This window comes from Dufourea novaeangliae, unplaced genomic scaffold, assembly GCF_001272555.1.
Source record: "Dufourea novaeangliae isolate 0120121106 unplaced genomic scaffold, ASM127255v1 scaffold177, whole genome shotgun sequence".
NCBI classification, from domain to species: Eukaryota; Metazoa; Arthropoda; class Insecta; order Hymenoptera; family Halictidae; genus Dufourea; species Dufourea novaeangliae.
In genome coordinates, this window is record NW_015374070.1 from 807,088 (window position 1) to 823,463 (window position 16,376).

Genomic DNA, 16,376 nt, shown 5'->3' on the forward strand with positions numbered 1-16,376 from the left:
TTATTTATAGAGGATTAACCTTACAGTGATCTGTTTGGAAGAGCTGTTGTATTAAACCCAATCTGTAATAAACTCTGTAAACTTATTAATACAATTTAAATATATAAATTCAAAATAATAATATTTATAAAATTTCTTTGTTACGATAAAAAACTGTACTGAAAGTACTTATTTTATACAAGAATTTAAACTATTATATTCATCTACTCTTTTATAGCAAAACCCATAAAAGCTGCTGCACTCAACTAATACTACGCTATTAAATAAGTATTTAATCTCCATAAAAAAAGAATCAAATTAAAATTATAAAACAAGTTGGGTAACTTTTAAATCAATAAGTGTCGAAGTACTTTGTTTACCGGCCTGTCGCAGGTTGTAAATAAAGGAATCTTATCTGTGATCCATTGGTCTCGAATCGAAATGGAATATGTACATTCGACATAGAACTATCAATGTACTTCATATTAAGCATCTTAAAACTAGATGTTAGACACATGTTAGACGTTTCATAATGTTGAAGAATCTAATTCTACAAGTGAAAAAAGTTTTTTGGATAATAAAAAAAGAGAATTACAAATGTGGTATGGCGTGTTTCGATAAGGTTCATAACCTCTAAAAATATTTTAGTTACGATTGGAAACATTATTTCTGTTCCATATGTATTAGACTGTGGATTTTATGTGCCTATAGTATACTTGAATATTCAAGATGCAATAAAGTATAGATTTTAATGCGCAATGAAGTAATTAATTTTTGGTTATTTCAAATTTTCTAAAATAAATATATAAAAATTGAAATGTGCATGTACACCCGCAGTATTTATTTAATAATTATAAACGTAATATCGGGTATTGAAATTGAGAGCCAAGCAATATTTTCATTTTAGAAATTGCATGACCATTAAATAATGACAATACCATCCAAATACGTTACACACATTTTCGAGGAAAAAATCGCGGCTGCGATAACATGTTATGAATATGAGCAAAAGAAGTATAAAATCACGTATACACGTTCACCGGACTACATATAACCTCATATTACGCACATACAACAAGTACGGTGACGTTTGCGTATTGCAAACATGTCTACCATCCATTGATTATATTCCCACCATTTTATGTATAATCATCTTCACATACTACCCACATAATCACACATATCGTATTTATATGAAAAATATAAAAGAACAGAAACGGCGAGAAATTTCAGAGACCAACGGTACAGTTACATCTTGAGCGTATAAATAGAATAAAAATTGAAGCAAAAAAGGCAGTGTTGTTTTGGCGCCTTACACACAGTGTATTTCGACGATATGGCGCACACAGCAAAAACAGACGCTTACGTGTAAACATACTGTGCATGACACTCTTCTATTTTCCCCTTTCTATCACCCACAAACTCGATTACTTCAATATAATATGAACTACAATGCTGCAGGTTACACTAGGTGGTTAACCATGTTAAAAATTCCAATGAATTGAACCGTAAACATGCCATTGTCGATTACGTGCATATAACTTTCAACGTCCTAAGAATTGGACGTGAGCGGGAAATCAAAAGCATCACAATATGTTGTAAATTACGCCATAGATAACAAACTGATGACTAAAAGTCCCTCTCATTTTTCACGAGTTTTCCAACTGCGCGACGCTCGCTGCCGTAACCTACGCATCAAGTGGCAAATTATTCGTTATAAAACCATGACGGGTACTATAGTGCAAGATCCCATATATGCCAATGCATGGCGCAAGTAGCCAAACAGAGACCGATCGTACGCGGGCTATAGCCTTGACGGCTGATTTATGACGAAACACACGTAACAGAAGCCACGCCGACATTTTACGTTACAAATTAAGAAAATCTATGTTTTCACGATAGTTGAAACTGTCATGAGACTTTTTTTTCCTGTATCAGCACATAACGACACACGGTACAGGAGAACCTTCTTGCTAAACACATCTCCGGGCAGCCATTTGCTATGACGGTTGTGTAGAAATAAAAGGTATATGCACGGTACGCAGCACAGTAGCACTTCACCGAATGTTTGCCCATATTACGCGTATCATACGGCAGTGATAGCCTAGTAATCGACTGTTAGTCGCTGAAATCTGTCAACGCTTGGAAAGAAAAATATTTCGATTTTTCTTACCTGGACGGTCCTCTACAGCTAAAAGGATTCTCAGCTTCGAATATCGCGACCCCACGCCACTTGTGCGGCATATGAAAGTGTGTATGGGGAAAATCTGTATTACCATTGGCTTATTTCAGATAAGCCGCAAAAAGTAAGCCAATCAGCATCAACCTTTTATGTTTTGAAGCGTTTCTTTTTACCCCCCCAATAAAATGTCTGCTGGTGGAAAGGGCGGGAAAAATCGTGCATGGAAAATTATTTACGGTGTATCATTGATATTGGTCCTAACAATCTTTATTTCAAGCAACTAAATAAATATATTTTTTACTATAAAATACAATTACTATTTTCAACTTGGGTAATAGTACTTCGTGACAGATAAATGATTTAAATTATTAAGGTTAGGGTTTATTATTAACGTAGATGGCACTACATTCCGCAGCTAATATAAGGCGCAAATTACAGTACCACCAACGTGATGCAAGCAGTACTTAAAATATTTCCTGTCACTTAGTCAAATAAACATTTACAATTGTAGAAAATAAGATTTTCAAAATGTTAATACAATTAGTATTGTCCTCTTATTAAATTGTATATTTTGAAACACCCTACTATAAGTTACTTTCACAAATTATGTCTCGGCTGATTTGTTGTAATCTAATGGAAAAGTAATTTCTTTTAAATTTAAACAAAGTAAAACTATATGTATATAAGTTTTATAGTATTATGAACTTATCTGTAAATTCCATCAATTATTTATTTGTTTTATTGGTTAGAACAACATTACCGTCTATAAAATATAATTTACGTCGCATCTAAAATTCCATTACGTAAAATAATTAAAAATTATATATAGTGTACATATAATACAGATTTTAACATAACTGGCTTTTTATTGTAGTATGTTAATCTCATTATTTCGAATTATACACAACTCTTTGTTTGCGATATATATTTCCGAAACACTACATGTTTTAAATAATTAAATTTACAATTCTCATAAGAGCAGTAGATATACATATACACTACACAACACATTGTCCTCCTTAGTTATATAGTAAATACACAACGTATGAGTCCGAAAAAACTAGAATTTATAATTCTATAAACTCTTAAAATTATAGTATAAATGTTTAGTTGTTCTATTTATGAGTTTCTTTTATAATTTTCATTACATGAGAGCAGTGTCAATATGCATACTATCATTAAACAATGTTTATTATAAATTATAAGTAATTTCTCCAGAAAAAATTATATATGTACAAATATAAAAAAAATACAAAACAGTTAATAGAAACTATCAAAACATTTGTCGCTTTAATAAAAAATTCGATAAGTCGTTTAAACTATACATACATACTTGGCATAAAACTATTTTATCGTCTGTCGATGATAATGTCTAACGTTGGCAGTATTGAATCTTACTGGATAGGAATGCTCAAAGTAAACCATGTCGTATACACTGTATACACATATCATATATATATATAATACGTATATACATATATACATATGCACATTCACACAGTCGTGTCAATCAATGTATTTGTCAGTAGTTGGGTAAATAACAAAACGCGGTGAAGTTGGTGAAGTGTCGTACTACGGAACTTCGCAGAAATCTGTAAAAACAAAAACACGTTGCGAGAAAATACTAAAGTTAAATGTCTCGCGTGTTGACTAGAGTCGCAGAGAATATTTTTCGCAGTAAATACGGAAAAATAACTCACATGTTAATTCTTTGAAAGGAAAGAAAGTGAAACGTTAGACGACATCGGTTAACATCGAGGTGTTCGTAATACGCAAACTCTACTATTTAAATTATCGATTTCTAAGGTTGAATCTTTGCATCAAACAACAGACCAGATATCGCGCGTCAAAAGTCACTTTTCGTCGTGAACAGAGAAACGAGTTTCGTTGAAAAATTGTGTGTAACAAATGAAATCCGACAGGAAATTATGAGTGTGAAAAGCAGACGTCGCCGAGTGTATTTTACTCTGGGACACGCCGTTTTTTGACGCAAACATACACGTCGTGACATTTCGAGGTTGTTAAAGTTCTACATACTCTTCATACCGATTTAGTTTTTTATTAAGAATAAAAAAAATGAATGGATTCAGTACCGGTGAAGAAGATTCCAGAGGAGCTGCTGATCAAATTTGTTGCCTTGTAGATGAGGGTGAACGATGCACTCGGCCAGCTGGCAACGCTTCTTACAGCAAACGTATTCAAAAAACTGTAACGCAACGGCGATTGAAACTTAATCTCGATCAAGTGGTAAGATTAATAGTTACGAAAGGTTGCATTAACAGCTATTCAAGAGACCATTTTCCTTTAAAAATTTTTTTTTTATCATTTCAAATATTATATGTTATTAACATTTAGCTTGTTAGTTCTACAGGTTGGTCCCCTAGGAACAGTTTACCTTAATATCTTCTGTTGAATTGATGTTTCAAACATGTAAATCATGTGATAGATAGACAGTTGTAAGACGTAAACAGAAGATTCTTCCTGTCATCACTCTGAGATATTCTGAATATTAACAGGATTTCTTTAAATAAAACAAGATAGAAATATAGTCATTATATGTACATTGATATTCTTTTATAATCAGAACATTAAACCACAAATGATTATTATATTAAGACATATCTATTTATATGAATAAGTGCTTCTCTAAAATATTCCTCACTCTTATTACAATTAAATTCATGTATCTCTATTTTTCCGTTGAGTAATACATAATGCATGAAATGCAAACTCCTTCATAATACATGTATTCGACAAACTATAAAAGCAAGTAGAAGCAATATATTTTTAAGGATTGTGAGAACAGTTTATGACATCAACTTATGAGATATTAAGATGGCCCGCTTCTAATGAATCACCCTGTATACAAAGTATAATATGATAGAACTTTGATATTCGTAGGAAAGACATCTTTTAAAATTTCAATCAATAATTAACAAAAGCTATATAAATATTTAAACTGTCCTTATTAATTGACTTTTGGTAATACATATAGACGTTATGAAACATTTTTACATGTTTTTTGTATGAATGTGTATTCATGAATGTTTTTTTAGCACTATACCCTGCTTATACAATAAAATAAAACATATACGCATGCATATTTTGTGTTCATTGTTTTTCAATTTTTTGTAATTATTCTTATATAAGCAAATTTGAGAAGAAATATTTGAATGTTCAATTATGTATGATTAGGTAAGATTCTTATGCCATTACATACCTGATTTGTTAATAGGCACGTCATATATACATTTGTGATTATCATAAGCAAGTGATCCAATGTGCAAGATCTAAACAACAGCAACAGCGAAGACGCAAAGATTCAGAAGAAGATTCAGGAGAAACAGATAATGACCTTCCAGAAGTTGATCTTTTCCAATTACAAGTCGGCACCTTAAGGCGGTACAAGAGACACTACAAAGTTTCTACACGTCCAGGATTAAATAAAGCTCAGTTAGCTGATGTAAGTATAGAATGTAAATATTTGCAGAAAGAAAAAGAAGCTGTAAAGATATGTAGAACATATAATTCTATGATTTAATTATGTATTTTTGTTTTCAGACACTTATGAAGCATTTTAAGACCATCCCTGTAGTTGAAAAGGAAGCACTAAGCTTTTTCATTTACACAGTAAAAACAAATGCAAACAAATTGGATCAAAAGAATGGTTTAAGTAATGACACCACATAGCCTAGGCTTTATTTCATGAATTTTGTTATTGTAATAATATTTTACCAGTAAGATAAAATGAATATGTATGATTTTTACTTGTTAATAGGCATAGGTATTTTATAAGATCTATGTATAAAACATGCTAAAAAATATATTATGTATAACAGTAAATTTTAAACAACTATTTATTTACACTTTAGTTATTAAGTGATATTTTGTAAGTAAGTAAATAAATATACTGACTTAGCAAGGTAAATGATTGAGTATTTTGTGTTCAACTCTATTTCAGTTTGTTGGTTTTATTAATTTACATTTACTGCATTATATCTCTTGAATCCAACATTTCAGTGGTTTCTTCTTCACTATCTCCACTTATTTCTAAAACAGAAATGATGTCATAATTAGTTATTTATATTTTGCATGTTAAAAATGTGAAATAAAATGGTGCATAGAAACTGCAATTTATAAAATAATACCTATATTATCTAACACTTTATTTTCTTCCTTTCTTACTTCAGTGGTCATTTCAATGTCACCTGTTTCTTCTTCTGAGGATTCTGACACATTCCATGTATTAGGTCCACCTTCACCAACTGACATACCCTATAGAAATTATTTTACAAAGAAAATTAGAATTGTCTCAATTGTACTTTAATTACATATATACTTACATTGCCTACTATTAATTCAGCTGAAGCTTCTCCAGGTTTTATAATTTTGTACCTGTTACCTTCATCCTCCTCCAAATTAGCTTCTGCTTAAATTATACACAATTAAATTCAAATTAATTTTTATTCAATAAAAAGGAAACGTTAATCAATGGTTATTCAAACGTTAAAACGTTTAAGCACGAAAGAAATTTACCATCAGGTTCTTCTTTTTCTAATTGGCCCCATTTGTGCAGTTTAATACTAATACATTCACTGTTCATTGTAGTCAATTTTCTCATTGTTATGCACTCTTTGAAACGATTTGTATTATGGTCATTTTTATTATACCTGTGGACACGTATTAAACATTAACCCACTGAAAATGATTATAAAGCAGTGTCTGAATTCTATTTAAAAGATAAACCTTGCTTCCACGTCATGAGTTACTGCTTCTTTAATCTGTTTCACTAATTTAGCAGCATAATTTGCTGCATAATTGGAAACTGCTGATATCACATCCTCCACAGTCATAGTTTTCATCAAATAATTAAAATGTAAACTACAAACTTCTCTGTAAGAATTCATGCCAAGTGTGAGTTGAGCAACACCAACTCGTTCTTCTAGATATGTGGGATCCATAATTGTATTTCCACTAAAAATCAAAATGTCATTAAAATATACGTTCTACTTAATAAACTATGCTTAGTAGAATTAAGTAAGTAAAAATACTGACCTTTCAAATGTTATAAAGGATACACAAACTGGATAATGATATAATGTCAAAGGTAAAGGATCTTTTTCAGCAAAAGAATGAATTATGATATTTTCACCTGTTGAAGTTACATCTGGTCTATGAAAATGTGAAAGAGCAGCTAATGTTGCAATGGAAGCACAGTCAATTAAATTCCCATCATGATTAATAATATTTATGTCAACTCTTAAATTCCATACCTGAATCATATTAATTACTTAAACCAAATGAATGTTTAATTTGGTTTCTAAACACATGTAACATATATAAATCGTTCAATTTTTGAGAAAAGTATTGTAGGTACGATTTTGAAAGATATTGTGGGTGCAACAAACATAGTAAATTCAGAAAACTCTGTAACATGATAAATAGTAGAGTGTTTTGTATTGATTGTCAACATTTCAAGAATAATTCTGGATTAATTCTCTTTGAACCCCTATGTTTAGATTCGTGTGATCTTATCTTAATTGAAGATTATTTTTTAATAGTACACAATACATTTAGTAGCTTATATCTGACAAGGATATCATTTAATACACTATATCACTGATTCTCAGGACAATTATTCTTTTGTACCACCCTTAAATATACATTATTGATTCTATGTTGCTTGAATATGAGTTTAAAATGTATATAGTACTTATAGAATTTGAATAATTATTAACCTTTTTATCAGCCACAATACATAATGATTCCAGATCTATACACTTTGAATCTTTAAAACATTTTTCAAGCTGTCTACTAATCAATATTGAAGACTCAGATTGTCTTCCACCATCAAAATGTTGTGCTGCCAATGGATTAAGTTCAACATTAATGTGTAACATTCCTTCATTGGGACGAGAAGTGTTTGGTTGTTGAATGTCACACGTTACTTGTACTACTGCCCTACAATAATGTTTTACAACATCAAATTATGATTGTATATACAAAATGAAGACAAACTTGTAATACAACCAGATGAGAAAAAGTAAGCAGAAAGTCTAGAATCAATTTTTGCAAAATAGGGCTTTGATTTTGAGAAAAATCACTTTAAAACATACTATTAAACAAAAACTTTGCTAATGTTACGCTAATGCGTATATTTATTATTTACAATTACTGTGTATTGTCACCACAAACACATACATATCAAATAATTTTTCAAGTTCAAGTTTATCTTTAACAAAGCCTCAAATGTAAAATATTTATTTCATATTTTTAAATTGTACTTCTTTGAACAATTGCTTTATGTCTGGTTATACATTGAGGTTGTCGCAATTATGTACAAATATTTCATGCTTATTTATATATTATAAATTTAATGTTTATCTGTACATAAAGAAGTATAAAAATTTAAGAATAATGAATATATGAAGATTAATGTATTTTTTCCATTTATATGAAAATTTCTTTGAATTATAAAGAATATTAACTTGAAATATACCTAGTTTGCCCGAGTAAAACCATACAGCTACCCCAACTGGATCCAAAATAAATTTTAACCGGCCGCGCTTCCAATAAATTTCTGCCATCTAATCGCTAAAAGATATTTTTAAAAATTCAATTACTTATTTGTGTTCTTATAAATGAAACACTTTAACAGTAAGATCGTACCGTTCCTTCCTCTACTGCCTTATTTATGAAATTTCTTTCACAATTTGTTAATAATGATTCCTTCATGATTTTATATATATATATTCATTTACACGTTAAACACGTGGGTATTCCAAAAAGTATATATACATATATATATGTATATGTTTAAATAAATATAACCTTTCACTTGATTGTGAGTATATATATACATATAACTTGTTTCTAATACATAATGCTGTCTAATATTCTTAATTTTTGAATAAACATTTATAGTATGGAATAATTAATACTTTATTTACATTTATATACTATTTATGTGTAGAATTATTGTGGTTAAATGTTATTTCATAAATGCATTTAGTATCGATAGGAGTGCGTGAACGAACGTGAACGTCAATAATTAGTCGAGATCGATGACTCACGATGACTTGTAGAGATGGCGTGAACTGCTACTTGTGAAACACGAGTGATTCGATCACGTTCGTTCCCAATTACGGTGTTTTACACAGTGTTCGTGATTTCTCGTGATCGTTTCTGATTGGTCGAGAAACCTAACAGTTCTTTCTGAAATTGTCACATACTTTTAAATAGATGAAACTGTGCGTTCAATGTAGTGAGAGACCCCGTGAGTGTGAAAAAGTGGGGTCATAGAACCCCCGGAGGAGGCGCCAGACCCCGAGTGGAAAGAATGCGGGACCATAGAACCCCTGTGCTGGCGCCAGAGACCCCGTGTGGTGAACACCTGGGGTCATAGAACCCCAGAAGATGGTGCTAGAGACCCCGTGTGGTGAGAACGTGGTGTCATAGAACCCCCGGAGATGGCGCCAGAGACACTGTGTGATGAGAACGTGGGGTCATAGAACCCCCGGAGGTGGCGAAAGTGACCCCGTGTGATGAGAACGTGGGGTCATAGAACCCCCGGAGGTGGCGAAAGTGACCCCGTGTGGTGAGATCGTGGGGTCATAGAACCCCCGGAGCATGCGCAAGAGTTTTGAAACGTGATCCTTTATCATTGTTGCTCGTACGAGTCTCGAGCTTGGTCTAATGTTGCTCATACAATTGTCGAAATCTGACTGACACTTATGCGTGTTTCCGTGAGCAAAGTATATAGTAACCCCAGCAACCATGGCAGTTTCTGCAGATACTACTACAGCCCAAGTTTAAAAGACGTAGGCAGTAGTTAGTTTCTGTAGTAACCTGTTGAACCAGACAACTATAATTAGTATAGGATTGTACAATATTTATGCAGTTATATTTAAGACACTTCGATGAAATGAAGCTTATATTACCTGACGTATGTTTATTGGAATATACATATATACATATAAATTATAATGATATAAATGTTTGAAATACAATACGATGCGCTACGGTACAATACGTCTATTCGATTCAATTGCTCCCTTGCGACTACAACATCATGCTATCTGCGTTCGGCGCAGTGCATTAATACAGAGGCCAACGAAATATCACTGTAACACTTAAAAAGTTTTAAAGTTTCGTTTATATCATTGTCCTGTGAAAATGTTCATACTTCCAGCAGCATTCATATTCCAATCAAAGAATTTACAGAATAAGGAAAAGGAATCTAAAGTAATTTTCCGTAGTTCCATACATCTTTATCTCGAATAATTTTCTAAAACATTCAAAGTACTATGTAGACATTTTCACACTTCGAATCTAATAAATCATTCTTTTAGAATTTCTTGTTTTTTCTACTAATTTTTACAAACACGAATAGTAATGTAATTCATCGTAAAATCATATTGAATACGTTTTTGTGTTTAAAGATCAAGGACTTACGATCGCAGTGAGCAAATTCACTCAAGATAAAAAAATCGCAATCACGGTCGTGAATGAAGTTAAATCACGACCGTGATTGTGATTCGGCGATCACTGTGATAAATCACCGTTAGTGATTTTACACGCCATCTCTAATGACTTGCGAGCTTGCGAGAGAATCGATCTGAGAAATTCCATTACAATTTCATACATTTTCAAATTATAAGAAATTTATAAGTATTATTCTGAAGTATTGAAAACATTCTACGACATAATATTAATGAATTACACGATGTTATATGAGGATAAATAGTAAGTTCATCATGAAATCTCATGTAATTATCCTGAGCATAATACCGGTATGGATACCCATTCACATGTGTCCGTTTATATTTTTCGAAAAACAATTCTATCTCACGTAGGGATGGATCGATAAAAGTGATGTTATGTTTATACAAGGTACCTTGTTCAATATGTATGCTATCTCCCCAATCAAATATTTTACTACTTAAATTTAGCAAATTTAATTCACTTATGAAGTCAAAAACTGCATCAATATCTACATACATACATATTTATCTGTTATGTGTATCATATATTATGTATATTGTATATATATACACACACACACATATATGTATATATGTTTGTTCATATGCTTTGCGTATTGTATTTTATTCTCTCTCAAGGTATAGACAACTTTTGTTTTGGGTATCAAGGTTAGGAAAATACAATTTGATATAAGTAGGTATCGATACTTTTGTTTCGATTCCGAGTAAGTATCGATACCTTCATACAATATACTCTAGCAATGAGTAAAAGTATCGATACCTTGGTGGTATCGATTCAACCCTACCCTGACGAATAAACTCGGCTTCCACTAGGGGAAAAAGTGATGTAAGGGAAAGACTCCCTACTACTTGGTCTCAGAGTTACTGACATTTATGCCAAATTACTATTCGGTTTAACATTTATTTCAGTATTTGAAATAAATTTATCAAGTGATAGAAGGCTTACCCCTAGATGGCTTTTTCCCCTTGCGGAAGCCGACTTTACCCTATGAGCAAACTGACGTCAGATGCACGGCATCTGGTGCCTCGGAATCATATACATCTGTCGCTGCATTCTGTATGTATATGTCGTCAGATTCACGGCATAAGACCAGTAACTCTGCTGTAGAACGTGACGTCAGATTCGCTGTAGAAACAGAGCAAATCTTACGTTATAACCTAGCAGTTTCTGAAATTGCTTCCATTTAAATTAGACAGGTGGAATTAAATACTTTTTATATTCCTCCAGAATATTTATTTTTTCTTGAATATGTACATTTACGATACGATTTCAACCATATTTACAATTTTTACAAAATAATATATGTATATATATAATACAAATGTAGGAACCATAGTTTAGAAGAAATTACGAGACTGTTCGAATAAACAATGACTTCCCAAATGCTGTCATCTATGGTTCTTGACACATTGCCTAGTCACCAACTCTTCCTTCCTTGTCATCGGTTCTCACACATATTTGAATATTATTTGCCTGCAAACATAACAAAAATAAGTGTAGCGTAATGTTAATAAACAATATATTCGATGCTTACTTCAATTCAGACTCCATTGCATTTCATTGTGTCTAATCGTTCATGTATACACATAGTGTGCCGTGAACACTAATTTTATAACAAAATGTGGTTGAGCTTATTTCTACTCATTAACAATATTTTTAAATGAAAAAAATGAATATGTGAATTTACCTGATGTCCGTGATTTCTTCCTTTTGATAGACATATTCTACGTTTGTATTTGAAACGTGGATTGTTTGCGGAAAAATCCGAAGGGGCAGCGCAGGGCAGCGCACACAGCAGGGGTAGAGATATGCTTGGTATGAGCACGGTGGAAGTAGAGTGTGAGCTCAGCCATGTTTTTGAACATTACGAGTATATATGTATTATTGCATAAAATGTAAATATGTATTATTTAGTAATGCAATATATACATATACTTATTTCTTATTATAAGCAATAAAATGGGAGAAATATAAACGCCAGTAATACGGAAAATTTAATATTTCATTAGCATATTATATTAATAATTGTTATCATATACATTTAATTTTGTGATTTAATATTAAATAATCATTTCAGTACTTAAATATCGATTGCAGTTGCATTTAGATAAAGTGTAATCGATTTAATCTGTAATAAAGTAAGTTGCACAATTTTACTGTATTTGTGAGGTGAGGCTGCAGTCAGAATATTAGCAGATCTCTTCAATTTCTGACATCGCATTATGACACTAGGCCTGTTATATTGCTGTTGCTAGTTTACTGTCAGTACTGCTGTACCAGACCCTCTAGCACATTTGCAACAAATCTGCACATCAGGTATACAGCAGAATCTAGTAATATATGTTTAGAGCAGGTTTGGCTGACTGGGAAGTAATAACACAATTTCTTATTTAGATTTCAAAATCTAATAATGTATAGATCTATACATTTGACTGATAATATCTTAATCATTACAAGTACATAAAAAGTATACCATTCCCCTAATATCGTTTGATGAATACATTTTATTTTAATAACAAAGGCAGTCTGAAATTATGTCAATGACACTTTTTACATCATTACATTTCGGCATATGAATTATCCTTAACATTCCTTTCATTAAGTAAATATTTTATCTGGAATCTCACTAATACTTATTAATTTCAAATACGAAATTCAAACTGCAAGGAAACAAGATTTAATGATGAGATAAAACCTGAAATTTTATGGTAGTATAATATAGAAGTGATGTGAGGACGTGTGCGTGTGACCGCGCGCGCGCGCACATTTATGCATGCATGCACACCACACAAGCTATGCCCGGTCATATCTGCTTCAATCAGCTTGGTTTATACGATCTGTTTTTTAACATCGAGTTCTGTCGTCAATAACCAGCGTTCTATGGTTTAATTACTGACAAGTTATTTTAGCAGTGAATATTCCGTATTTCAATAAATTTGAGTTTGTGTGTCGGAAAAGGTTGCTTTTAAGTATTGTACGTGGTCCGTGTATAATGCTGATCACAGTACGCGTGATACGTATATACGGATAGATGCGTATAGGTAGGACCGATCTGTGGAATGGATGCTTAATAAGTTACGTTCTGCGTTACTTGTAGTCGTTTTTCACGTACTTCTTTGCAACACTGGCTTTCAATTATTGTTGGTAAGTCGAATTACCGTTTCCGTGTCGGATTAAATCTATTTTTATTTACCTCTCGTTAACTCTTTTGAGTCAACCATCGGGAGACAGCTTTTATATTGTGTTGTTGTAGCAGCGATTGCCTTTGTACGTCATCTGTAGGTAAATATCTGTTACATTCGTCTCTTGCCTTCGTTACTCCCGTATCTATTTTATATATGACAGTTTCAACAGTTCTTTTCGTTTTATTATTGCAAATATTGTTTTTTGATTATTATATTTTACTTTTTTCCTTTCAGTAAGTGGTGTGTGATATAAGTATGTACGCAAGTTTTTTTCATTTTGTATCGTAACGAAGGAATCCGTTCTTTCGAGTATATTTTTTTTTTTAGATTTCGTGAAAGTATTATTATTAAATGTATATGTAAAGTGGATTTATTATATGAGATACGCACTCTGATTGCAATTCGTATACACAAACGAAATTCACGTATTTAATGTCAAAATGTTCAAAATTATAATTAGATAAACTGCAGAAATTTCACATAAATAACTTCAAGTATTATTAATTAAATGTACTTTTTTGTTGTTGAAAATTCTATGATGTTAAAAATCAATTTATTAAGAAACACAGAAAAATATGTTACATGCTTTTACCTACACTTAATTCCATAAATTAATTGTTACACTTACGTTAAATAATTTGGAATTTTGTCGCGTTTATTTTACAGAATGTGGAAAATTTTCCAATATAATGCAATTTTATTAAGGTTGTCAGAACGGATTATTATATGCTTTCTATAAACTATATTTCTGGTAACTATAATTTAATATTTAATAGTTTTTAACCAGTTACATATAAGTTTAACAATAATGCATAAAAAGTGTGAAATTAACATTGAAAACAAATGTTTTTATTTTTTTTTTCAAAGAATTAAACGATAAGGAAGTATGTATGTACTTACATTTATAATATTCTAATTTGAACTATTTAAATGTTGGCTTCTTTGAATTTTGTTTCTATGTACATAATGATTTATCAAAGTAAAATAATATATTCTCTTTAAGTATTAAAAATGGTTACTAATAAACGTATTTTATGTAGATCACTGTAATTTTACAAAGATTATTAATCTCTTGGGCAAAGGATTGTAGAAGAACATTTTTTATAATCATGGATTCATCTGACAGGAAAAATGTTTATCTCACGAAAACGGGTGATAATTCATTGAATTCTGGAATGAGAGATACAATGATTGTTGGTCAAACGAATATGACTCCAGGTATAATTTTATTCTGTTTTCAAATGTAAATGCTACAAAGTTGTATGTTTAACTAAGAATTATATATTATAAACATACAATGTAATCAACTAGGGGAGTATATTAATGTACTGACGAACTTACGTATGACAAACTGTTTAACTCATAGAATGCGGTGAACCTGTAATGAAACCTGGAAATGTATCCAGTGTTTCAAATAATCAAACAAAATGGTCAAATATGCAAAGCAAAAATTTTATTATTAATGCAGTACCAGTGAAGAATGAAGTAAGTTTATGTTGAATAATGTAAGAAATGATTTATATGAGAAGAATGTTAACATTAATAAGTGTATGTTATTAGATTGTACATCTTGAAGATGGGGCACATTGCAATAAGAAAATGCATTACTATGACAGACATTATGTCAGTCATGATGAAACAGAGAAACCAACACGTAGAGGAACAAAAAGATATAGAGATAAAGATGCACCTAAAAGAGCATTGTATGTGTTTATAATGTTGATTATTGAGTGTGATTTTTTTGTTTATAAGTATTATTTCAGGTCTGCATTTTTCTATTTTTGCCAAGAATTACGTGGAAAAATGAGAGAATTACATCCAGAAATGGGAGTTGGTGATATTGCCAAAGAGTTGGGTAAATTGTGGATGAGTACAGATCTTCAAACTAAATCAAAATATATGGCAATAGCAGAAGAGGATAGAGCTCGATATGAAAGAGTAAGAAAACTTTGTGGTTCTTGAATTTAAAAACAAGAAGTTAAATAAATAAACATCTAATATTTCTATTAATTAGGAAATAATTGCGTACAACAAAAGAGTAAAAAATTATGATCCCGAAGAAGTTGGACCCGTGTAAGTTTTTGAATAAATGAAGGAAACAAGGTAGGACAGTATATTTTGTCCTAAATCAAGCACGCGCCAATTGAAAATATATAACAATTTTACTAATAGTTTAGTATTGTCAATCGTTGTATATATTATGTACACTGATGACATTAACATTAAAAAAACAAGAAATTACACTCAGTATAAAATTTGGTTCCAGTTCTTGGAAATAGCATTTGGTATCAAATATTCTCATTTAATTTCATAATTGGATACTATTTTTATGTGAATAAGGTGTGCTAATATATTTACAAACGATACCTAATACAATTAATATTAACATCAATAGTAATAATAATGAAAACTATGATGCCGATGATAATAATAATATTATTATTAATGATGATCATAATGATAATCTATATTGCTATTAAATATGTTATACAATTGAAGCACAATAGCAAGTAAAAGTCAAGCAG

The 16,376-nt window shown here is 31.2% G+C and overlaps 3 protein-coding genes across 5 annotated transcripts; 2 read left to right on the forward strand and 1 right to left on the reverse strand.

The window, feature by feature from the left end:
* The first annotated feature begins 4,051 nt into the window (after positions 1 to 4,051).
* LOC107190368 (histone deacetylase complex subunit SAP30 homolog) lies at positions 4,052 to 5,851 on the forward strand. Its single transcript, XM_015579164.1, has 3 exons — positions 4,052 to 4,408; positions 5,397 to 5,624; positions 5,723 to 5,851. The coding sequence occupies exons 1-3, from the start codon at positions 4,238 to 4,240 to the stop codon at positions 5,849 to 5,851; spliced, it is 528 nt and encodes a 175-aa protein (XP_015434650.1). The 5' UTR covers positions 4,052 to 4,237.
* A 295-nt stretch (positions 5,852 to 6,146) lies between these two features.
* On the reverse strand, positions 6,147 to 8,938 carry LOC107190362 (exosome complex component rrp45). Its single transcript, XM_015579157.1, has 9 exons — positions 8,831 to 8,938; positions 8,661 to 8,755; positions 7,900 to 8,122; positions 7,217 to 7,434; positions 6,908 to 7,135; positions 6,698 to 6,831; positions 6,505 to 6,590; positions 6,310 to 6,436; positions 6,147 to 6,211 (listed from the first exon to the last, which is right to left on the reverse strand). Exons 1-9 carry the CDS (start codon positions 8,894 to 8,896, stop codon positions 6,147 to 6,149), a joined length of 1,242 nt encoding a protein of 413 aa, XP_015434643.1. The 5' UTR covers positions 8,897 to 8,938.
* A 4,571-nt stretch (positions 8,939 to 13,509) lies between these two features.
* LOC107190370 (high mobility group protein B1-like) lies at positions 13,510 to 16,019 on the forward strand. 3 transcript variants are annotated; one of them, XM_015579167.1, is made up of 7 exons: positions 13,732 to 13,810; positions 14,518 to 14,602; positions 14,892 to 15,069; positions 15,218 to 15,336; positions 15,412 to 15,554; positions 15,615 to 15,789; positions 15,866 to 16,015. In XM_015579167.1, the coding sequence occupies exons 3-7, from the start codon at positions 14,961 to 14,963 to the stop codon at positions 15,926 to 15,928; spliced, it is 609 nt and encodes a 202-aa protein (XP_015434653.1). In that variant the 5' UTR covers positions 13,732 to 13,810; positions 14,518 to 14,602; positions 14,892 to 14,960; the 3' UTR covers positions 15,929 to 16,015. The 3 variants fall into 3 exon arrangements, with proteins under 3 accessions (XP_015434652.1, XP_015434653.1, XP_015434654.1); XM_015579168.1 differs by lacking the exon at positions 14,518 to 14,602 and adding an exon at positions 13,920 to 13,948 and having other exon boundaries at positions 13,786 to 13,810; XM_015579166.1 differs by lacking the exon at positions 14,518 to 14,602 and having other exon boundaries at positions 13,510 to 13,810; positions 15,866 to 16,019.
* Positions 16,020 to 16,376: the final 357 nt, after the last annotated feature.

Coding starts and splice junctions, on each gene's coding strand:
- LOC107190368 (XM_015579164.1), top strand. CDS start 4,238: ATGAATGGATTCAGTACCGGTGAAGAAGATTCCAGAGGAGCTGCTGAT. Junction 4,409..5,396: donor AACTTAATCTCGATCAAGTG/GTAAGATTAATA, acceptor ATTTGTTAATAG/GCACGTCATATATACATTTG. Junction 5,625..5,722: donor ATAAAGCTCAGTTAGCTGAT/GTAAGTATAGAA, acceptor TTTTGTTTTCAG/ACACTTATGAAGCATTTTAA.
- LOC107190370 (XM_015579166.1), top strand. CDS start 13,730: ATGCTTAATAAGTTACGTTCTGCGTTACTTGTAGTCGTTTTTCACGTA. Junction 15,337..15,411: donor CAGTACCAGTGAAGAATGAA/GTAAGTTTATGT, acceptor GTATGTTATTAG/ATTGTACATCTTGAAGATGG. Junction 15,790..15,865: donor ATAGAGCTCGATATGAAAGA/GTAAGAAAACTT, acceptor TCTATTAATTAG/GAAATAATTGCGTACAACAA.
- LOC107190362 (XM_015579157.1), bottom strand. CDS start 8,896: ATGAAGGAATCATTATTAACAAATTGTGAAAGAAATTTCATAAATAAG. Junction 7,136..7,216: donor TCCTTTATAACATTTGAAAG/GTCAGTATTTTT, acceptor TTTGATTTTTAG/TGGAAATACAATTATGGATC. Junction 6,437..6,504: donor CTGAATTAATAGTAGGCAAT/GTAAGTATATAT, acceptor TAATTTCTATAG/GGTATGTCAGTTGGTGAAGG.